The sequence below is a fragment of the Somniosus microcephalus genome, chromosome 8, assembly GCF_052327205.1.
Source record: "Somniosus microcephalus isolate GS21.2 chromosome 8, FLI_Smic_1.0, whole genome shotgun sequence".
Lineage (NCBI taxonomy): Eukaryota > Metazoa > Chordata > Chondrichthyes > Squaliformes > Somniosidae > Somniosus > Somniosus microcephalus.
Window position 1 is genome coordinate 13,614,932 of NC_140994.1, and position 24,025 is coordinate 13,638,956.

The following is a 24,025-nucleotide window of genomic DNA, read 5'->3' on the forward strand; positions in this document are numbered from 1 at the left end:
CCGCCATTTAATGAGATCATGGCTGATCTGATCTTGGGCTCAGCTCCATTTCCCTGCCCGTAACCCATAACCCATCACTCCCTTTTTGTTCAAATATCTGTCTTATCTCCACCTTAAATATATTCAATGACCCAGCCTCCACAGCCCTCTGGAGCAGAGAATTCCACCCTCTGACGTAATATTTACGACCATCTGAGAGAAGAAATTCCTCCTCATCTCAGTTTTAAATGGGCGACCCCTTATTCTGAAACTATGCCCCCTAGTTCTAGATTTCCCCACGAGGGGAAACATCTTCTCTGCATCTACCTTGTCGAGCCCCCTCAGAATCTTATATGTTTCAATAAGATCACCTCTCATTCTTCTAAACTCCAATGAGTATAGGCTCAACCTTTCTGCATAAGTCAACCCCTTCATCTCAGGAATCAACCTCGTGAACCTTCTCTGAACTGCCTCCAATGCAAGTATATCCCTCCTTAAATGATAATGACCAGATCATCTGATTTTAGTGATGTTGGTTGAGGGATAAATATTGGCCAGGACACCGGGGAGAACTCCCCTGCTCCTCCAATAGTGCTGTGGGATATTTTGCATCCATCTGAGAGGGCAGACGGGGCCTCGGTTTAACGTCTCCTCCGAAAGACGGCACCTCTGACAGTGCAGCACCCCCTCAGTCCTTCCCTGGAGTGTCAGCCTAGATTATGTGCTCACGTCTCTGGAGTGGAACTTGAACCCATGACCTTCTGACTCCGAGGCAAGAGCGCTACAAAAGGCAAAATACTACGGATGCTGGAAATCTAAAATATAAACAGAAAATGCTGGAAATACTCAGCCGGTCAGGCAGCATCTGTGAAGAGTGTGCGTCCACTGAATCATGGCTGACATACAAAAAAATAATTTGGCTCTGTCTTTAAGATAACTCCCTGCTTCAAGTTCTGCCGGATAATGTACAGCAAATGCCCATTTTCGGTCTCTGGTTTGATGAACGCCTCCTATTCCTCTGGGATCAGCAGTGTCTCATCCAGATTCTGCTGCCACGAGCGAGATGCGACTTCCCCACAGTATTATCTCGAGCACGTCTGCTGCAAACTGCAGCTTTGATTTACAGCTGCAGCCACTAGATGAGGCTGTGCTATAAGATTTACCTGCACTACCCAATCTCGCAAAGGCTTTTAAAAAAAAATCGAATCAAAATTAATCTTTGGAGCTTGTGAAGATAATTTATTTTTTATATTTATGTAGAACTGAATCAGAAAGGTATTTATCTATCTGGCTTCCTCTCCCTGAAGTTAAATAAATCTTTATATTGCTCAGTGAGAAACTTCTGGTTTTAGAAATGTGAGTTCATTTCAAGTCCATGCTTGACTGATTTTCTTTTGTTAAAATTTTATTTCTATTTAACTTTGTTATATTTCTTGCTTTTTGACACAAAGGCAATATTATCTGTCTGTAATATATTAAAAATTTGACCAGGCACACATCCTGCCAACTTTTTCCAGTATAAGTTCCACGGTTCACTTTAATAATGCAGACTCCCTCTGCAGACTTGCAATGTTATAATTGAACCCTTGCCCAGTGCAGAGTGCCACCAATGGCAGAGCGCCTAATTACAGCGTGACAAAGTTTACATAGGCAGCTTCCATTATAAAGGTAGACATGGGAATTCATATGGAAATATAAAATTAAGGACAGAACGTATGACTTCAAAATGGAGACTGAATTATATCTGTGTGCCCTGCTCCAATTATCCCCTACCCTCTGACCCCTCTTCACCTGACTACATTCTGTCTTGACTCCCAGGTGTAATATCATGCATGGTCGACTAGTATAACTTTTTCAAAACTATTTCTCAGTATTGCCAAGACTGCTATATCATCAGCAATTGTCTTGTTTGCGCGCTCTCTCATCAAATTGTTTCTCTCTCCGCTGCTGAAAACACCGATTTCTTGTATGGTTCCACAGGTCTTAGTCTTAGTCTTTCTCACTCACTTATTCCCTCCCTCTGCCGTGCCCTCCCAGTGGTCCCAGCACTGATCCTTGTGGAACACTACTTCCCACCTTCTGCCACTGTGAATAGCTACCCTTTACTCCTACTCTCTGCTTTCTGTCTTGAAGCCAGCCAGCAATCCATTCTGCTACTTGTCCCCTGACTCCGCATTCCCTGACCTTATTCATTAGTTTATTATGTGGTACCTTATCGAAGGCCTTTTGAAAATCTAGATAAATTACATCTACTGCATTACCCTTGTCTACTCTCTCTGTTACCTCTTCAAAAAATTCAGTTAGGCTGGTGAAGCAAGACTTTCCCTTTTGAAATCCATGCTGACTATTTATTATTATATATTTTGTTTCTAGATGTTCTTCTGTTTTCTCCTTTAGTAGGGATTCCATTATTTTTCCTACCACCGATGTTAAGCTGACTGGTCTATAGTTCCCTGGACATGTTCTATCTTCCTTCTTAAATATAGGTATTACGTTAGCTATCCACCAGTCCTCTGGCACTACCCCCTTTTCTAACAAATTACTAAACATGTGTAGTAATGCCTCTGCTATTTCTTCCCTAGATTCTTTTAAAATGCGCGGATGTAATGCGCCTGGACCAGGGGTTTTATCCTCTTTGAGTTTCATTAGTTTATTTAGTATATCTCCTCGTTTTATTTTAAATGCAGTTAAGTCATTACTAATCTTATCATCCAATGTCATCTCCACCTGTTCTATCTCCCTGGTAAATACTGAAGCAAAGTAATTAGTTAATATCTCTGCCATCTCTCTATTGCTGCCTGTGGTGTTATCCTCTCCATCCCTTAGTGGCCCTATTCCCATCCCGACCGACTTTTTTTATTTATGTGCCTAAAAATATTTTACTATTTTGTTTCATGTTCCTTTTTTTAATCACTGCTTCATATTGTGCAGGATCATTGCACTTAAAATGGACGCATGGTGCAAAAGTCACTAGTCCCATTGTGCTTGGCCTATAAACATCTGCCGAAAAACGACAGTATTCTCACCCCTGCATAGCGCTACCCAAATGTCTATAGATCCAGCTTTTTGAGGTGAACAAAGGTGCAAGCAAATGAGATCACTTTTCAGGTCACTCCTTTCAAAACTGAAAGACCCAAGCATCTCAAGCCTTTTCTCATAAACCTTATTGAAACCTTTGATGCTAGGCTTCAGCGTCATGGGCTCATCTCTGCAACGCCCCCAATGCTAGAATATCTTGCTTGGACACTACTCGAAGTGTGATATGACCAAGATGCTATACAGTTTGACCCTCAACAACTGGATTGCCATTGATTGCTGCTCTGCCTTGGTTGGACATGTTGAGCATTGAGTCTACCAACGTCCCTTTCAACTTCAGCCGTAGCTATTTCAGCACGATTCATTGCCATAAATGTCGCCCACTTGCGCATTTTGACCAACTCATTTTGCAATTTTCTGAGCTGTCTCCTCTGATTTCAGTCACCCCCCTAGTTTGGTATCTTCTCCAAGTTTCTGTAGCAGTCATTCATATAAATTAGGAACAGTAGTGGTTCCTGGGGCAACCTCCCCCCTTCCCTCCCCTGTGCTCACAAATCTCAAACGCCCATTGTTTTCTACCCTTTAGCCAATTTCTTATCCATTCTCAGAGTTTACCCTAAAGCCCACAGCCTTAAGTTTAGCTAAATATTTGGATAATAAGGGAATCAAGGGATACGGGGATAATGCGGGAAGGTGGAGTTGAGATCGAAGATCAGCCATGATCTTATTGAATAGCGGAGCAGGTTCGAAGGGCTGAATGGCCGACTCCTGCTCCTATTCCTTACATTCTTATGTTCTAAGTAGTCTTTTGTGTGAAGCTTTTGGAAGTCTAGGTACAGCATGTCATGGGGCTTTCCCAAAGCCCACTATTGGGACGTTACTTCTTCAGAGAAGTCAAGGAGGCTGAGCAGGCAAGATCCCCACCTTCTGAATCCTTGTTGACTGCTGTTAATGAGCTCTTCAGTCTTTTTTCATTCTTCCTGTTTTTCCACCGTCTACACGTAATGGAAGAGCGATGACCCAAAAGACCAAAGATATAGAAATGTTACTGATATTCGGCTTGGGCTTGGCCCAATTTTTAGGTTGCAATATACAAACATTTTTTATCCAAAGTGTGTATTTTTCACTCTCGGTAAATGACTAACTCACTGTTCTTCCAATGTTCCATCTTTTCAGTGTTCATTCTGAATGTATTCAATCCACTGCCAAATTTCCAACCAGAGGCAATTAAGTTGAGAAACCGTACGATTTTTGTGCATGAAGTATGCTTTTGATATGTGTTTGTTCAGGCTAAATAGATGAATGGTTCAAAGATTTGCAAACTGATTACTTTTATTTAGAGCTATTTACCGTATCCAAGCATAAAATTTGGGGAAATGTAATTTTTGTGTTGATTAACACTCGGTTGCACACTGAGAGCTTTGCAACTCAACAACCTGGAGTAACCTGCTTAATTCTGCTGCATAGACTGCCTCAAGCTCAATGAAAGTGGGAGCTGGATCGGATTTCTACTTAGGGTGGGAGTGCTGCACTGTCAGAGTTGCCGTCTTTCGGATGAGGTGTTAAACCCGAGGCCCTGTCTGCTCTCTCAGATGGACGCAAAAGATTCTGCGGAGCTATTTCGAAGAAGAGCAGGGGAGTTCTCCCCGGTGTCCTGGCCAACATTTACCCCTCGATCAACATCCTTAGAAATCAGAGTATCTGGTCATTATCACATTGCTGCTTGTGGGAGCTTGCTGTGTGCAAATTGGCTGCCGCCTTTCCTACATTATAACAGTGACTGCACTTCAAAAAGTACTTCATTGACTGTAAAGCGCTTTGGGACGTCCTGAGGTCATGAAAGGCGCTGTATAAAGAAAAATAAGAAAGGCTTGCAATTATATAGTGTCTTTATAAATACAAGTCCTTCTTTCTGCCCAACAAGTTTTGGTGTTAAAGTATGAGTAAGGGAGACTGCGGCAATGTAGAAAGGAGAGAGCGCGATCAAATTAATAGATGGACGGATGAATAGGAATCTCAAATTGACACTTGTATAAAGCCATTGCAGTTCTGGCACTAGGCCTGCGCTAGCAACACCACGGTCATAAGTGCAAGGTTCTGTTTTTAAACTAATTGCGCTAACTTTGTAATGAGCTCTCTGAGTGAGGTCAAGATAGCTGTGGAGGGAAGGAACTATCGGACCGGTTCAGTGTTTGGTGCTGATCTGAAGCAGGGTGGAGTACTGCGGGGGGGTGGGGGGGAGAACACCTTAATCTGCACCAAAACAGTATGTTGATGGATTCGGAGAGCTTACCCACCAGTACCCTGGGCATCCCCCTCCTGTACCCTGGGCATCCCCCTCCTGTACCCTGGGCATCCCTCCTGTGTGTTCCTACGGGCTATGATTGACCTGGAAGTGCTAGCTGCTGAGCTGACACCATGTATAAAAAGTAGAAAATTTCTTCCCTCGTCAGCAGTGACAATACCTCACACCGGATGCAAAATCTGTACCTACCCGTTCGGAGACAAATCTGTCGTACTTCAGGTCTCGCACCTTTTCACACATTCAAAATAGTGTTGCGCTTGTGTGAAAGATAGCTAGTTTAAAATCTACAGACAAACTCTTCTTCAGCGCACAATATCTTCTAATTGACCTCAGGATGTTGCCAAGAGCAATTAGCCTCAAATTGACCTCGGGTTGTTACAGTAATTAGACCCTGGGGCCTTAAAGGGTTGAGCCAATACATGCAGTTGCCCATTGTCGCCACAATAACGCATTGTGTGTTACATGATCTAATTAATGCCCCAGCTAAGAATTACTTTTAATGATTTACGTATATTGATTTTTCCAGCTCTGAGCTAACATCATCTCCGCTGAGTAATTTTTCTTTTAACCTTCTTGTATTGTCAAGTGGAGATAAAACTATTCCATTATTCAGCCAAAATCCAACCTAAATTGAATGAAGCACAAACCATGTTAATTTTAATCAGGGGCACTGGTCACTGAATATATCCAATTGTGTTTTTATCACATGGCTTTTTGGGGCTCATGTTTCCAGCATGATCAGGTGTACTGGCCATTCAGCCTGTCGAGCCTGCTCTGCCATTCTATTAGATTGTGGCTGATCTGTACCTCAGCTCCATATCCCTTGATGCCCATTCTACAAGTCCCTCCATTTTTTCTGTGAAGCATGGCTTTGGTGTTCACCAACCCACCCTCTGGCATGGATCTCTGGCTAATGCCAGTTTCAGCAGGGTAACCCAAGTCACCAGCATTCTGGACACCATTGTAAATTTTTCTTTGTGAATCCTATTTGACCCTGACCACGTGCTTTCCGTCACCACGACCGCCTTACTTCCACCTCCGTAACATCGTCCGTCTCCGCCCCTGCCTCAGCTCGTCTGATACTGAAGTAATCGTTGTTGCTTAAAACCTGTTCGTGAAACACTGGCTGCTGAGTTGACCTTGGTGGCAACTAACCTTTCTAGGCAAGCCAACTGCACTCCAATCCATGCTAGTAGATTTATAAACTCACGGGGTCTTTTTTTATGTGAACATCACCGCACTTGTGACGGAAGATCTCAACCAAGCCAGCTGGCTTCCGTTCAGAGTATTCGTCCACTCACGGAACTGACTTGTTTAACTGAGGGAACCATGAACACCTGCGTTTAGTCTGTTTTGTGGTGGCTTTTGATGGCTTTGATCAGAGAGTCTTAATATTTATGGCAGAGAAGCCATTCAAAAAGAATTCAGTGGTTTTATGAAATGTTCCAAGCTAGGCTGTTGCTTGACTTTAGAACTTGTTTGTTTAAACCCGGCCATATCCCCTTCCAATCTTAAGCAGCGGTGTCTGTTTTTTCTGCTACTCCTAGCATGTACTGTTGGCTCAGAAGCATTAGTGTTTATGAAGGGTAATTTTATTGTTTGTTCTTCCAACGTTTCTGGGTATTGCTCTAGTTTTGCACTATGCTGGATGTGATTGGATTTGGCAGGGAAGGCCCAGAATCACGATAAGGGGTGTGTTTCTTGTGGTTGGTATAAACATAACAATGTATCCTGAAACCCCAATCAATAAATTGATTTCAAACTAAAAGGTGGAGCATTTAGCGACTCTACGGAGATTACAGAACAATGCTGTAACAATCCCCCTCCCCATAAATTTCGACTGATTTCACAATACAGGTAGACTACCCTTTATCCGGACTTCCGAAAACCGAAACCCTCTAAAAACCAAAGGTTTTTTCGGTCAGCGTAAGTCGTGCGCACGACATGACCAGAGTGGCGCACGACTTACAGGCCTAGCGGATAAGGGATAGTGTAGCATTTTTCCGCACTTCTGAAAACCGAAATCGCTCAGCGTAAGTGTACCAGCCTTTATCCGCACATCCGAAACCAGAAAACCTCTGAAAGCCGAAAGTGGAGCAAAGCATGACTTCTGAAAACCGAAATGCGCACGACCACGACCCCCACCCCCGGCCGAACCCGACCCCCCCGCCGTACCCCACCCCCGCCGACCCCCACCCCATTTCGGATAAGAGATAGTGTATCCTTTATCCACACTCCCGAAAACCGAATTACCTCTGAAAACCGGTGTGTTTTCGCGCACCTTCTGAAATCCGAAATTTTCCTAAAACCAAAACACAGCTGGTCCCGAGGTTTTCGGATAAAGGATAGTCTACCTGTATATTATGTTAAATGTGCACGATCTAATAAAAAATTTTAGCAACAGGAAAGAAGCCCATCCCTTTTTCGTAAATCAACCACAGCTACCCTTCCATATCTCGCGATTCCTTCTCTCCAGAACACCATCTAATTCAATCCATTTCTACCCTCCTCTGCAGTGGCCTTCCCGGATAGCTCCACATCTCTTCCTAAACCCCTCCCCCTCACTACGCCTCACCCCATCTACAAAAGCCTTATCTTTTCATCCTTTGATCACCTCCTAATAACTCCTGCTGGTGTTCTGGAGAGAAGGAATCGTGAGATATGGAAGGGTAGCTGTGGTTGATTTATGAAAAAGGGATGGGCTTCTTTCCTGTTGCTAAAAATTCTTATTAGATCGTGCACATTTAATATAATATATTGTGAAATCAGTCTAAATTTATGGGGAGGGGGATTGTCACAGCATTGTCCTGCTTAGTGGCCCTTTCATCCATCGCTTTCCTCCTCCCCCTCTGGTAAGTACGTTGAAATTCAAACGAAGGAAGTGGTACTCGGTAAAATAATGGGACTCAAGGCGGATAAATCACCTGGACCTGATGGCTTACATCCTAGGGTCTTGAGGGAAGTGGCAGTAGGGATTGTGGATGCATTGGTAATAATTTTCCAAAACTCCCTGGACTCGGCAAAGGTCCCGGCAGACTGGAAAACTGCTAATGTAACACCCTTATTGAAAAAGGGCAGTAGACAGAAGGCTGGAAACTATAGACCGGTTAGCCTAACATCTGTGGTAGGTAAAATTTTGGAGTCCATTATTAAGGAGACAGTAACAGGACATTTGGATAATCATAATTTAATAGGACAAAGTCAGCATGGTTTTATGAAGGGGAAGTTATGTTTGACAAATTTGCTGGAGTTCTTTGAGGAAGTAACATATAGGGTGGATAAAGGGGAACCAGTGGACGTAGTGTATTTAGACTTCCAAAAGGCATTTGACAAGGTGCCACACAAAAGATTATTGCTTAAGATAAAAAATCACGGGATTGGGGGTAATACTCTGGCATGGATAGAGGATTGGCTATCTAACAGAAGGCAGAGAGTTCGGATAAATGGTTCATTCTCGGACTGGCAATCAGTAACTAGTGGTGTTCCGCAGGGGTCAGTGCTGGGTCCCCAACTCTTTACAATCTATATTAACGATTTGGAGGAGGGGACCGAGTGTAACATATCAAAGTTTGCAGATGATACTAAGATGGGAGGGAAAGTAGTGAGTGAGGAGGACATAAAAAACCTGCAAGGGGACATAGACAGGCTAAGTAAGTGGGCAGAGATTTGGCAGATGGAATACAATACTGGAAAGTGTGAGGTCATGCACTTTGGCAGGAAAAATCGTAGAGCAAGTTATTATCTTAATGGCAAGAAACTGGAAAGTACTGAAGTACAAAGGGATCTGGGGGTCCTGGTGCACGAAACTCAAAAGGTTAGTATGCAGGTGCAGCAAATGATTAAGAAAGCCAATGGAATGTTGGCTTTCATTGCTAGGGGGATAGAATATAAAAATAGGGATGTATTGCATCAGTTGTACAAGGTATTGGTGAGACCGCACCTGGAATACTGCGTACAGTTTTGGTGTCCATACTTAAGAAAGGACATACTTGCTCTCAAGTCAGTACAAAGAAGGTTCACTCGGTTAATCCCGGGGATGAGGGGATGGACATATGAGGAGAGGTTGAGTAGATTGGGACTCTACTCATTGGAGTTCAGAAGAATGAGAGGCGATCTTATTGAAACATATAAGATTGTGAAGGGGTTGGATCGGGTGGATGCGGGGAGGATGTTCCCGATGATGGGTGAAACTAGAACTAGGGGGCATTGTCTTAGAATAAGGGGCTGCTCTTTCAAAACTGAGATGAGGAGGAACTACTTCACTCAGGGTGGTAGGTCCATGGAATATGCTGCCCCAAAAAGCTGTAGAAACTACATCATTACATAAATTTAAAACAGAAACAGACAGTTTCCTAGAAGTAAAGGGAATTAAGGGTTACGGGGAGCGGGCAGGAATTTGGACATGGCCCTGTGGGTAGCGGCGCGGGCCCAGGGGCCGTGTAGCCTGATCCTGCTCCTATTTCGTGTGTCTAATTCTGTTAGATTCAGGAGATGGTTCTATGATAGTGGATTGGCGGTTAGGATCAGATCAGCCATGATCTTATTGAATGGCGGAGCAGGCTCGAGGGGCCGATTGGCCTACTCCTGCTCCTATTTCTTATGTTGTTCTTATGTTCTTCCCCGTCGCTGCCTGGAGTTTTGTTGATTGTGACGTAGGCCAGATGGATTAAAAGATTTTCTTCTTATGTATTTTAAAAGGAGAATACCTGGTCAGTATTGATGAATTTACAGTAGTTCTACACAGCATTTGGTTTCCATATGATTTCATCACTACCAAAGTTCTTAAAAAATATATATATTTTCTAAAATATATATTTTCTATAATATATAGCTCACCATTTTAGGACACCACAAAGTTATGTGGCGAGACTAGAGAAGCTGGGGTTGGTATCCTTGGAGCAGGGAAGGAAGGACAAGGGGGGAGATTTAATAGAGGTGTTCACAGATTTAAGATAATTGGCGCAAAAAAGTCCAAGGGAGATGGAGTGTTTTTTTTTACACAGCGAATTGTTGTGATCTGGAACGCGCTGCCTGAAAGGGCGGTGGAAGCAGATTCAGTGGCAACTTTCAAAAGGGATTGGATAAATACTTGGAAAAGGAAAAATTTGCAGGGGAATGGGGCTAATTGGAGAGCTCTTCCAAAGAGATTTCTCGGGCACGATGGGCCGAATGGCCTCCTCCTGTGCTGTGTGATTCTGTATGAAATAATTTAAATCAATTTCTTCTTTTCACTTGCAGAGCAGAAGCAGCTTGCAGCGCAGCAAGTGGAAGACGCTTGGGAAGGAAGGTAACCCGAGAGCGCAGAAAGACCGGCACTGAAGTGGGCAGCAGAAGTCAATGGAGCATCCTCTGCACTCTGAGCTCCTCAGTATGAAAGTGCCCCTTCACAATGCCTCAGTCTGCAACACTGGGGGTAGGGGAGCGGGGGGGGGGGGGTTGGGATTGAAAGCAGTGCCTGCTTTAAGATGTACACAGCTTGTGGTGTTGCATTATCTGCACGGGGAGAGGCCGAGAAGACCCATGAGAAGAATCACAACAGTATATAATACAAGATGAACTTGCGAAGCTGGAAGGTGTGTGCATTTATTGGTGAAGTCACTGTACTGCCGTGTGTTGAAGATGCTTTTTAACTTGTTTCTAAGGCTGTTTCTCTTTTAGATTTATGGAACAGCCACTGTGGATACTTGGAATCCAGCTACCAGCAGATTCCAGTCGTTCCCTGTGTATTCTAAGCAGCAACTTTTGCCCAGTTCCTCATGTGTTTTCACTGATCCAGAGATTTCGTCAGTGCAGGCTGCTGTTTTGATTCAGCCAGCTGGAATTATTGAAGGACCAGTTGGATGGGAGGATTGCAGGCTGTTTCAGGACGGATGGGCCAATTGGCCCTCCTCACTGATGATGCTGGAAACTCTTGCACTGTTTATCCTGTTTCCCTGCCTTCTGTCGTGACTGCTGCATAGACAACCTTTGTCTCAGCAGAATATGTCTTTACTGGGGCAACAAGGGGGAGCGTATTAGTATTCAGGTGGTTTTTTTTATCCCCTCTTCTCTTCATCTACCCTCCATCCCCAATGTGGGATGATCCATCTCTGTGGGATGCAGTCAGTGGTGACTTCTATATTGATGTGCACTGCCTTTAAATATCCCCACTGCCCACCTCCTTTAATATGCCTCTAATCAATAGTTTATTAGGCCAGTTAGTCTGACTGCAGTTGGTCAGAAAATCGAGGCCTTTGAAACCATCCCTGATGAATATCACTTTCACCTGCAGGTGAAAGTTTTACTTCAGCAAACTGTCGGGTGTGTTGGAAGAGGCAAAGTGCTGGGTTATTTTCAGGAATTGTGTTAATAGTAACTGGAGTTTGTTTCTGGGTTAAAACGCACAGTAATTTGGAAACGACCCCGTGCTATATAATCTTGCAGAACTTGATGCGTTTGTATCAAATTTATCAGCCTGCTGTTTTAAGAGAGGTGTTTATTTTGAACCCAAGTTAGAACAGTGGGCATGCAAAGGTGTTGAGCATTTACGATAACATTGCACAGCAGTGTAACGCCATGAGTACTGAGACACTGCTAGCACAAGAGGAAGTGAGGTTATGGAATCCCTACCATTTTCCTCTTCTTCCCCCCCGCCCCCAATAAAAAGCAGACTCATCACAAACTTTAACAATATAGAGTAATATAAAAAGAATAAGCAATGCAAAGGGGGAAGTGATGTGATTTCAGAATTTGGCTGACTATCCCATACTGCTCAGTTCAATTTAGGAGGTTTAACTACTGGATAAATGGGTTGACTACTGGAGTTGGAACAGCACATGAAGGGAATTTACCCAGATGTGTTAACCAGTGCACTGTCGGAGGAAATCAAACCCCTCCTGACTGACTTCACCTGAACTCTTCGACTAGTTTACTCCCTTTTGATTACTCTGGGGTGCAATGTACAGCCTGTTTGTCACATTGTCAGGTGATCACCCAAGTAACTTGTAGAGCTGGGATCACAAGTCCCTGAGGTAGTAATAAGTTGAACTTGTCATACGCGCTCAAGGCCACTAGTGTACAGTGACTGAATAAGTCAAATTTAGTTGTTGCTACGTAGATTTTTTTTTTTTTTTAAATCAGCGTTTTGCTTCTGCGATTCTGTGCACTTACCGCGAAACCCCAAAAAGAACCAGTGGCCGAGGGCACAGTGTGTCGCTCCAGACAAATCCAATCGTTGTTAATCAGTTAGAGATATGAGGACGCAAAGAGAGTTGCTGTGTATATTTACAGTCTTCACTGGATCAATCAGGTCAGTGCTCAATTTGAAAGCTCAGTCACTTATTTGTAGGATGAATTCTGAATTGCTGATGGTAAAATCCGGACTGTTCCGTTGCATCAGGGTGCAAGTTAAATCAAGCATACCCATTTTTGATTGCACCGACTCCCAGCTACCTCCAATCTTCCCACATCTCTCTCCAGAAACTCATCTAATTGCTCCTCTTGAATCCATTTACTCAGTCCGGCTTCAGTGACCTTCCACGATAACTTCATATTCTACAATTCGATTATCCTTTGTTTAAATTAAAGTTCTGTCTGATTTTCTTTCATTTGCTAACTTCCTTATTTTTAACTTGTGCCCCGTTGTATTTAGACTATTCGCCATACTGAGCAATTTGCCCAGAATTGGCATTTCAAAAATAAAAATGAAACTTTCAAGCAATGCATTAATTCACTCGGCTCTGGAGCCGATGAAGTTACAAATGAAAATGCAACTGATAGACCGGGTTTTAGAGGAATGGTAACAGGGAGCTGAAATCTCTGCAAATATTTGAGAGATTTGTAAACCATTTTCTTAATTTTGAAAGAAACCTCTGTAAATGTTTGTATTTTTAAGAAAAGCTAAAACGAGGCAATAAATACAGCAATGTTTTTGATTTTACGGAGTTTGAAATCGACTTCATTTACATTGACCAGCCGAAGCAAAGCCAGAGGTAACCATGCAACTCTAAGTAACCTTGGCAACCAACCATCCTGTATCTGGTACGATAGCAAAATACTGCAGATGTTGGAAATCCGAAATAACAACAGAAAATGCTGGAAAAACTCAGCAAGTCAGGCAACATCCGTGGAGAGAAATTTGAGTTGACGTTTCGGGTTTGACCCTTCTTCAAAACTGGAGAGAAAAGGAACTAGATCGAAGGCAGGGCTGCGATCGGACAAAAGAATAAAAGAACCAAAAGAAGTAAAAGAGATTAGAAGCTAGACGAGATGGTAATAGGCTGTGATTAGGTGTAAAGTGTACTGGCAGGGCAAAAGATAGCTGCCAGGTGTGAGAGAGAAACAAAAGGAAAGGGGGGGGGGGGAAAGGAAAGGAGTGGAAAAATATAAGTGAAAATGAAATAGGGGCCGAGGTTATGATCTGAAATTGTTGAACTCGATATTGAGACCGGAAGGCTGCAGAGTGCCTAATCGGAAGATGAGGTGCTGTTCCTCGAGTTTACGTTGAGCTTCCGTGGAACAGTACAAGAGGCCAAGGACGGTGAGGTCCGAGTGGGAATGGAGCGGTGAATTGAAATGACAGGCGACCGGAAGCTCGGGGTCACCCTTACGGACTGAACGGAGGTGTTCCGCAAAGCGGTCACCCAATCTGGGGAGACCAAACGCAGATTGGGTGACCGCTTTGCGGAACACCTCCGTTCAGTCCGTAAGGGTTACCCCGAGCTTCCGGTCGCCTGTCATTTCAATTCACCGCTCCATTCCCACTCAGACCTCACCGTCCTTGGCCTCTTGTACTGTTCCACGGAAGCTCAACGTAAACTCGAGGAACAGCACCTCATCTTCCGATTAGGCACTCTGCAGCCTTCCGGTCTCAATATCGAGTTCAACAATTTCAGATCATAACCTCGGCCCCTATTTCATTTTCACTTATATTTTTCCACTCCTTTCCTTTCCCCCCCCCCCCCCCCCCCCCCTTTCCTTTTGTTTCTCTCTCACACCTGGCAGCTATCTTTTGCCCTGCCAGTACACTTTACACCTAATCACAGCCTATTACCATCTCGTCTAGCTTCTAATCTCTTTTACTTCTTTTGGTTCTTTTATTCTTTTGTCCGATCGCAGCCCTACCTTCGATCTAGTTCCTTTTCTCTCCAGTTTTGAAGAAGGGTCAAACCCGAAACGTCAACTCAAATTTCTCTCCACGGATGTTGCCTGACTTGCTGAGTTTTTCCAGCATTTTCTGTTGTTATCCTGTATCTGGTGATGGTCATTTTCAAATGAGTTTATTTTTCAACTTCTAATTTTCATTTTTCAACCATGTTTACATTTGATAATTAAAAAAAAAAAAATAGTAATGTAACCACCTCCAGCCCTACAACTCTCCGAGATCTCCGAGCTCCTCCAATTCTGGCCTCGTGCGCATCCCCCGATTTCCTTCGCTCCACCATTGGCGGCCGTGTCTTCAGCTGCCTGGGGCCCTAAGCTCTGGAATTCCCTCCCTAAACCTCTCCGCCACTCTCTCTCCTCCTTTAAGACGCTCCTTAAAACTTACCTCTGTCCTAATATCTCCGTGTGTGGCTCGGTGTCAAATGTTGTTTGATTATCGCTCTTGTGAAGCGCCTTAGAAACATAGAAACATAGAAGATAGGAGCAGGAGTAGGCCATTCGGCCCCTCAAGCCTGCTACTCCATTTAATGAGATCATGGCTGATATCCAAATTCAGTACCCGGTCCCTGCCTTCTCCCCATATCCCTTGATCCCTTTAGCCTTAAGAAATATATCTAACTCCTTCTTGAATATATTTAATGAATTGGCCTCAACTGCCTTGTGTGGTAGAGAATTCCACAGGTTCACCACTCTCTGGGTGAAGACATTCCTCCTCATCTCTGTCCTAAATGGCTTACCCCTTATCCTTAGACTGTGACCTCTGGTTCTGGACTCCCCCGCCATTAGGAACATCCTTCCTACATCTAGTCTGTCTAGTCCTGTTAGAATTTTATAAGTTTCAATGAGATCCCCTCTCATTCTTCTAAACTCCAGCGAGTATAAGCCCAATCGACGCAATCTCTCCTCAATCGTCATTCCTGCCATCCCAGGTATCAGTCTGGTGAATCTTCGCTGCACTCCCTACATGGCAAGAACATCCTTCCTCAGATAAAGCGACCGAAACTGCACACAATACTCAAGGTGTGGTCTCACCAAGGCCCTGTACAACTGCAGCAAGACATCCTTGTTCCTGTACTCGAATCCTCTCGCTACGAAGGCCAACATACCATTTGCCTTCTTAACCGCCTGCTGCACCTGCATGCTTACCTTCAGCGACTGGTGCACAAGGACACCCAGGTCTCGTTGCACTTCCCCTTCTCCCAATCTATTGCCGTTCAGATAATAATCTGCCTTCCTGTTTTTGCCACCAAAGTGGATAACCTCACATTTATCCATGTTATATTGCATCTGCCATGCTTCTGCCCAATCACCCAACCTGTCCAAATCATACTGGAGTTTCTCGGCATCCTCCTCACAGCACACACGCCCACCCAGCTTTGTGTCGTTTTGGGATGTTTTACTCGGTTTAAGGTGCTGTATAAATGCGAGTTGTTGTTGTACACACTCCTGGTGCACTCCTGCAAATATCGACACTGACTTAGTGTCCCCTGCAAAAATGAGCACAGGCCCAGAGAACCCCCTTCCTTTCTTAATTTCCGAAAGGCACCGACAGCTATCAAAGGAAGACCCAGCAATCACCACGCAGCATATAGATGATGGTTGCAGAAGCCAGGACCTACTTCAATGATTTAAAAATTAATATGTAGCTATGTAAAGTGGAATCTATTTGCAGTGATGATAGATGGGATATGTTCCATGCACCAGTGCGGACAACCCGTGAATATGTGCTTGTGAGAGCCTTTTTACATAATGGAGCAGGAAGGACTAATGGTACTGGAGGAGGGATTTTGAACATTCAAACATCTGATTAAAGTTCCAGATCTCTGACGCAGTCTTTCATGGGTAGCAGATCCCCTTTTGCCATTACAGGAAACTCTCGATTTACCGGCACCCAAACAACCGGAAATCTCAGTTAACCGGCAAAATTCAGGAGTAGGTTCAGTTAAGTTTTTCTTCATATTAGTGGCTGTTTCTTGATTCTTGGCTGTGTAATCAGGGGTTCCTGCACTTGTTGCTAAGCAACAGGGACGCTTGGTCTGTGGCAGGGGTTCTTGCAGCTGTTGCTAAGCAACAGGGAAGCCTGGATTTGTTGCTGTGTACGGAGCGCTCGTACCTTTTAACTATAACTCTCTGTAATCCGGACTTCTTGATAAACCGGCACCACGCCGGTCCCGTCAGTGCCAGATAAAAAAGAATTTCCTGTACTGATATCTTTGACCGTAGAACCATTAGTCTGAATGTTATAAATACAGCATCGACTGCTAGAGAGGAAGAGGACAAACATCTGTCCTACCTCTACACACCAGGCAGTGTAATGCCAGCTATGTAATCCAGCGATTACAGCAGATTCATGGTGAGCACCAAAGCATTTTTCAGCTTTTACTTCCTTAAAAAAATATATTAAATAAGGAGAAACTGTGGCAGAAGGGTTGGTAACCAAAATTTACCCCATTGTTTGTCTGGCAAGGGACAAGAGGTTTTTTATTTCCATCATAATTCCTGGGCTGGGATGGTTGATCAACAGCTGGGACAGAAGGGCATTTGCGGCCAGGATACTGGACTAATTTAGGAAACTGCTACATGCTGTAATTGGAAGGGTTGATATTCTGAGAGAATGAAATCAATGGGCCGACTCCGTCCAAACCTGTCTCTTGATCCGATACCCTATTTGTTGGTCTTCTAACAGCATTATTTTCACCACACTTAATCTGATCCAAGTCTGAAATGCAAGCGGACAAACCGTGCTATGTTTAGCAAAGTAATTAGGACAGGGCCCTATAAATAATGCTGTTGTGCTTCACTTCGTGTTTCTATTTGTGAATCTCAGAAACAAGTAGAATTTTATAAGATATTTTCGGGGTTTGAGATCAACAATTGCAAGATGTAGAAACGAGCGAGTGACATCAGGAAGAGGAGAAGATAGCTAGTGTTTTCTGCACAGCAATCTATCTCCAGGCACTGTTTTGATAAAGGAAAGAAAGAACTTGCATTTATATAATGCCTTTCACGATCTTTACACCCAATGAATGACCTTGGAATTTTGTTGTTCTTTGTGGAACGGAGCACTCTGCGACTCCTTGCCTGCCACAATAAATGCTGAAAGGAGGGCACAGCTTGATCCAACATCCTATTTCTCCTCCGCAGAAGTCAGGTGGCAAACGATTACAGGGGCTCTGCAAATTCGCCACGGCGTCTTTGGCAGCACCTCCCAAACCCGCGACCTCCACCACCTAGAAGGACAAGGGCAGTGGGTGCATGGGGAACACCACCTCCCAAGTCACATGCCATCCCGACTTGGACATATATCGGCCGTTCCTTCATCGTCGCTGGGTCAAAATCCTGGCACTCCCTCCCTAACAGCACTGTGGGAGCACCTTCACCACACGGGACTGCAGCGGCTCAAGAAGGCGGCTCACCACCACCACCTCAAGGGGCAACTAGGGATGGGCAATAAATGCCAGGCTTGCCAGCGACGCCCACATCCCGAGAATGGATACAAACTATTTCCATCAGTTGCTGGTGTACCCCCGACCCCTGCCATGAGGAATATTTGAAGCAGGGCTATATTTAGGAAGGCATCAACACTTGATTAGTTTTTTGGCCAGGCCCTTCCGAGCAGCTGCAGCAAGTGAAGTGCCCTAAATACATAAGTAACACGACTCAGAAAAACAGCGGGTCAAAACGGGGTGAACTGGAAGTCCACTCCTCACCCACCCCACCCCGCTTGCGGTGAGAACCCCACCGATGAGGAAAATCCTTTAACACTTTGTTCCCCAGAAACATTATCAAACGCGTATTTTCGAAACTACTTTTTCAAGATTCCGAAAAAAAAAATTCAATTAATTATCGGTGTGTGGGCGTCACTGGCAAGGCCGGCATTTATTGTGAAAAGGAACTGATTGCTATTATAAAACCAGACTTCTGGTGTCTGGTCTACCTGTTACATATGCAGCTGCGTAATGTAATATGCAATGCCCTTTCAAAAGTAATTCAAAGCATGAAGTATTTTGAGAGTTTTTTTGGGGCATGAAAGGCATTCTATAAATTGAAGTGTTGTGTTATTTCCAGACAGCCTGCTCTAAAACCAGACTCTCCACCCCTGTGTGAATCTTACTTTTCTCCAGTGCTATCACTTTATCTGCCCTTTACTGGCACAGACCGTGACCACACATTAGAATAACTTGGGAACCCGAGAGAGAGTTGGCAGCACTATTGCCAGAATTGAATGTGATATCTGGGAAAAACATTTAAGTGAAAAAACTGTAATTCAGTCCATAAGACAATAACCTAGGAAACTGACACTTTGCCAACTTCTAGCACCGGCCCAACTTCTAGCATTGGCGCAACTATGCCATTGTCCCAATTATACCATTGGCCTTGCAATGTTATTGGCCAAACTCTAGCATTGGCAGTACTTAACTGTTTAAATTAAGAAGCAGAATAGCTTTACTGCCTTGCAATATTTCTGACTAGCACTAAAAGATTAAACTTTGAATGCAGGTTTATTCCTTTTAAGGAGTTAAAGGAGCTCCAAATATTTAGGTGATGCTAAAGTAAAAGTAGCCACTAACTTGGATTAGCCATCACAAAATACCGTAGGCATTCCTCTTTGCATGGAATTGTGTAACAATGACGCACGTTGATCCAAATGCTGGCCGTAGGTCTGTTGGTTGCATGTTACGTGAAGAATGATCTCCGAGCAATCAATCTGCTCTTGGCGGTTGTTAGAGTGCCATAAAGAACAAAGACCTCAGTCAACATGAGGTGGATAGTGTGGGTGCACAGGGAATCAATGTGGCAATGTCATTTGCAGCCTTAAAAAGTGGACTGTATCACTTCACCCAGCAACAAGGGGCTGAATTAGGTGCTCGGGTTTCTAGCTTTACATCTGTAACCAGGATCATGAATTTGGCACAATTACAGGTCGGTTATAATTCTATAATATATGTGGATAGACTGGAGAAGCTGGGGTTCTTTCCTTAGAGCAGAGACGGTTGAGAGGAGATTTGATAGAGGTGTTCAAAATCATGAGGGGTCTAGATAGAGAGAAACTGTTCCCATTGGCGGAAGGGTCAAGAATCAGAGGACACAGATTTAAGTTGATTGGCAGAAGATTCAAAGGCGACGTAAGAAAAAGCTCTTTTACGCAGCGAGTGGTGAGGATCTGGAATTCACTGCCTGGAAGGGTGGTGGAGGCAGATTCAATCGTGGCTTTCAAAAGGGAATTCGATAAGTACCTGAAGGAAAATAATTTGCAGGGCTACGGGGAAAGGGCGGGGGGAGTGGGTCTAGCTGAAGTGCTGTTGCAGAGCTGGCACGGGCTCGACGAGCCCAATGGACTCCTTCTGTGCTGTAACCATTCTATGATTCTATAACAAAGTCTAAACACAGCAGATAGAAAGAGCAGAAAATACTGGAAATTCACAGTAGGTCTTCAAGATCTGAATACAAAAAATAATTTTGTGTATAGACTCTCAGAATTTGGAAACTGGAAGATGAGCAAGCCCTTGTATAAGATTAAACAAAACTTGATACTTAACAGAGAGAAACAGTTTCGGGTTTAATAGCTTGGGATCCAGTTCTTTGCTAAAACTAAAAGAAAGTGAAAAAGTGTTGGCTGATGTCCAAAGATGATCTCGATCAGGCAGTGAAACGTCCTTAGAAAAACAAGAGGAGTAATAACAGCTCGGTCAGACAATAAAAATCCATCATGTGGAAAGACAAAAGGAGAAGAAAGAATCTCAAAACGGAATGTGGAGACGGGCAAGGGAATAGGGGAGACAGCTAAGGTCTGAAGTTAATTTGTGTATCAGCCTCCCAAAATGGCCAATACTTGTGAACAAGACAGATTGTTGATTAAATTAACATTTACCAACTTCAGGCAACTTAGACATCTTCATAGAAGAAATATTCACCTTTCAGGGACATTACAACTAGAACAAACACTTTCTACTTTAAAGCTCTTTTTGTGTTTTATTTTTGCATTCTCAAAATCATGAGGGGTCCAGACAGAGTAGATAGAGAGAAACTCTTCCCATTGGTCGAGAACCAGAGGACACAGATTTAAGGTGATTGGCAGAAGAACCAAAGGCGACATGAGGAAAATCTTTTTTACGCAGCGAGTGGTCATGATCTGGAATGCACTGCCTGAAAAGGTGGTGGAGGCAGACTCAATCATGGCTTTCAAAAGGGAATTGGATGAGTACCTGAAGGAAAAAAAATTTGCAGGGCTACGGGGAAAGGGCGGGGGAGTGGGACTAGCTGAAGTGTTCTTGCAGAGATCCGGCACAGGCTCGACGGGCCAAATAGCCTCCTGCTGCGCTGTAACAATTCTATGATTCTCAGTTCTCCAATATTTGTCACACAAGCTCACTGTTCATGGCCTAGCATGGACTTATGGCATTCATTATCCATTATAACATGCCGAAAAGACCATCTTTCTCTGCCCAGGGAGGCATCCCAAAGACGGCACTTCCGACAGTGCAGCACTCCCTCAGCTGGTGTGTCGGCCTTGATTTTGTGCTCGCGTCTCTGGAGTGGGACTTGAACCCACAACCTTCTGACTCTGAGGCAAGAGTGCTGCCCACTGAGCTGCAGCTGACACTCAACTTGTAGCTTATATTGGGAAACCAGCGTGAAGGGCCAAGGCCCATGGTGCAGGATACTACCTAGATTGTAGGATGAGGGAATGAGAAGTTCTCAAGTCCTGGGAATAAATGATTCAGTGTAAGTGCAGTGAAGCTTGATTTCAACACTGTGAAAGAGAGTATGCAGGATGGTGTATTTGCAAATGAGGAACAGGAGAGTGAAGTTCAGAGGCGCAATGACTGAGCTGATACAAAATAGATTGTGACAGTGCGGAAAAAGATGTTGAAGACTAGAGATGTGAGCAGAATTATCCATGAGATTAGCTTTTTCTTGCATCCTGTCTTGGAGTGCAAGAGGCAGAGTTTTCATCTCTTGAATGGTCTTGAAGGTTTGTAGAGGAATAAGAACGTTGAGAGATGCAGTGACTGTGTAAGTAATATCAATAAAATAAAGGATGACAGTCAAGATGCATAGCTCTCCCTCACCGCCCCAAATGACGACGGTTCCACTTTCAACCAGAGTATGGCTTAATCAGGTTTGACTGTAGAATTTTAAATATGTGAAGCATTCACCATTTTACTGGCGAGAATAAATGGGCCAAAACCTGCCAGAATCAATCGTCTGGTTGACTTAACCCGAGCAACAGGAACATGTGGCAATAAACACTGATGGTGCATTGATGGGTGGGGCTGGATGCCCATTCTGGAGCATGTGGCTTGGCTGCTGTCTGCGTTGGATCAGACGCCAAGTCTATTATTGGTGCGTAAGCTGCTTCCTGAAGAACACCGCATGAAGCAATGCAGCCAGGCAGAAGGAAATCAAGGGATTTTACACTTTTTACTATGCTTCCTATGTTCTTTCATTTACAAACCAATGTAAAAAGGTCGTGTATGCATAAAGATGCACTTTTTACTTTCGAGTTCCCACTTTTAATGAATACTTTTTATTGTGCTTGTGATGATGGATGTTCCTGTTGTGAAATGGGGTACTTTACATTGAATGAATGATATAGCACAGGAGGAGGCCATTCGGCCCATCGTGCCTGAGCCGGCTTTTTGAAAGAGCTGTCCAATTACTGTAGTCCCAATTCCACCAATCTTTCCCCATCGCCATGCAATTTTCTCCCCTTCCCCGAGTGTTTATCCAATTCCCTTTTGAAAGTTACTATCGAATCTGCTTCCACATTTCTGGCATCTAATGGGTAATGTTGTGAATTCGCGCTCCTTGTAAGCAGCCTCACTCAGCGGGGGTGGGAATCGACAATTCGGCCCGGACGCGCCACCTAATTTTCCGATCATTTTGTTAACGGTTAGAAAATCAAGCACCACCGATGCCCGAATTTTCGATACATGCTCCCGGTGCCTGAGGCTCTCCCCGCTGGGTGGTGCGGTCAGGAAATGCCCAGAAACGCTCCCAAAATCAGCTATAACGTGGTCAGATGCAAAGTAACGATTGTGATCTAACAATGTCCCTCAACCTCAGAAAACCAACCCCCACTGCACCAGTAAACAACTTTCTATTTCTTATACCAGCCATCGCATCGCCTCATTGAAAGCCTCTCCCAATCTCTCTAATCTCCTACAACCCTCTGAGATTTCTGTGTCACTCCAAGTCTGGGCCTCTTGCGCATCCCCCATTTTAATCGCTCCACTATTGGTGGCCGTGCCTTCAGCTGCCTTGGCCCTAAGCTCTGGAATTCCCTCCCTAAACCTCTCCGCCCTCCTTCTTTAAGACGCTCCTTAAAGCCCACCTCTTTCACCAAGATTTTGTCCTAATTTCTCACGTGGCTCGGTGTCAAAGGTTGTTTGATAACGCTCCTGTGAAGTGCATTGGGACGTTTTACTACGTTAAAGGAGCTATATAAATGCAAGTTGTTGTTGTGATCAGGAACACTGAACGTAAAGTGTTCAGGAAACAAAGCCGAATTGGATGCTGGGAAGAGCATTATTGGTCTCGACACCCTTGCTGTACTGGCTTGCTGCTCAGAGGGGGAAGGCCGGATGCTGCTGTCCTGAGTGGCGGGCTCTGTTGGGCAGGTGGACTCCAGCCATCGCCATTCCACTGGACCCTAGAGCTGTGGCAGCAACAATCCGTGACACGGCTGGTGTAATGGGAGATATCAGATCCTGAAAGCCCTGAGACACAGCAGGCAGCACGGTCTGGAAGTTGCTATTCATGCTGCGCTCCGATCCATTTCCCCTATTGCCCCCCAGTCGCTGCAGTCTGTGCTTCTGTGCATCTGGAGGCACTGACTGGTTCTTGGCTGCTTCTTAGCTAGGAATCTCCTGCCAATTCCACTGAAACTGCTACTCCATTGCTGCCTGCAATAAAGGCAAAGGCTCCCTGATGCTGAAAAGGGGCAGCTGTGGACTTGAGTTACACAACAACAACTTGCATTTGTATAGCGCCTTTAATGTAGTACAACATCCCAAGGCGATTCACAGGAGCATTATCAGACAAAATTTGACACTGAGACACACTAGAACGGGTGACCAAATGCTTGCTCAAAGAAGTTAAGTTTTAAAGAGCGTCTTAAAGGAGTGAGAGAGGTAGAGAGACAGATTTTTAGGGAGGGAATTCCAGAGCTTAGGGCCTAGACAGCTGAAAGTACGGCCACCAATGGTGGAGCGATGAAAATCGGGGATGTGCAAGAGACCAGAATTGGAGGAGAACAGAGATCTCGGAGGGATGTAGGGCTAGAGGAGGTTACAGAGATAGGGAGGGGGGTGAGGACATGGAGAGATTTGAAAACAAGGATGAGAATTTTAAAATTGAGGTGTTGCTGGACCGGGAGCCGATGTAGGTCAGTGAGCACAGGGGGTGATGGGTGAACGGGACTTGGTGCGAGTTACACCTGTCACTTGCTGTGCACCCTCGGAGATTGACCTCAGAGCCCACACGTGTGCGTATGACGTTCCTCAAACATCCTTTTCAGGCAAGTCCCCGTGACTTCTGGGTCCCACAACTCCAAAGTCA

General features: G+C 44.4%; 1 protein-coding gene across 2 annotated transcripts in view; it reads left to right on the top strand.

The window, feature by feature from the left end:
* The window catches only part of r3hcc1l (R3H domain and coiled-coil containing 1-like), a 202,330-nt gene extending 189,092 nt beyond the window's left edge, over positions 1-13,238 (top strand). The window contains exon 7 of one of the 2 annotated variants that reach the window (XM_085994255.1): positions 10,559-13,238. In XM_085994255.1, coding sequence (XP_085850381.1) covers positions 10,559-10,611 — 53 coding nt within the window. In that variant the 3' untranslated portion in view covers positions 10,612-13,238. The remainder of the gene's footprint in view (positions 1-10,558) is intronic. The other variant, XM_085994254.1, reaches the window with a different exon arrangement.
* The last annotated feature ends 10,787 nt before the right edge of the window (positions 13,239-24,025 follow it).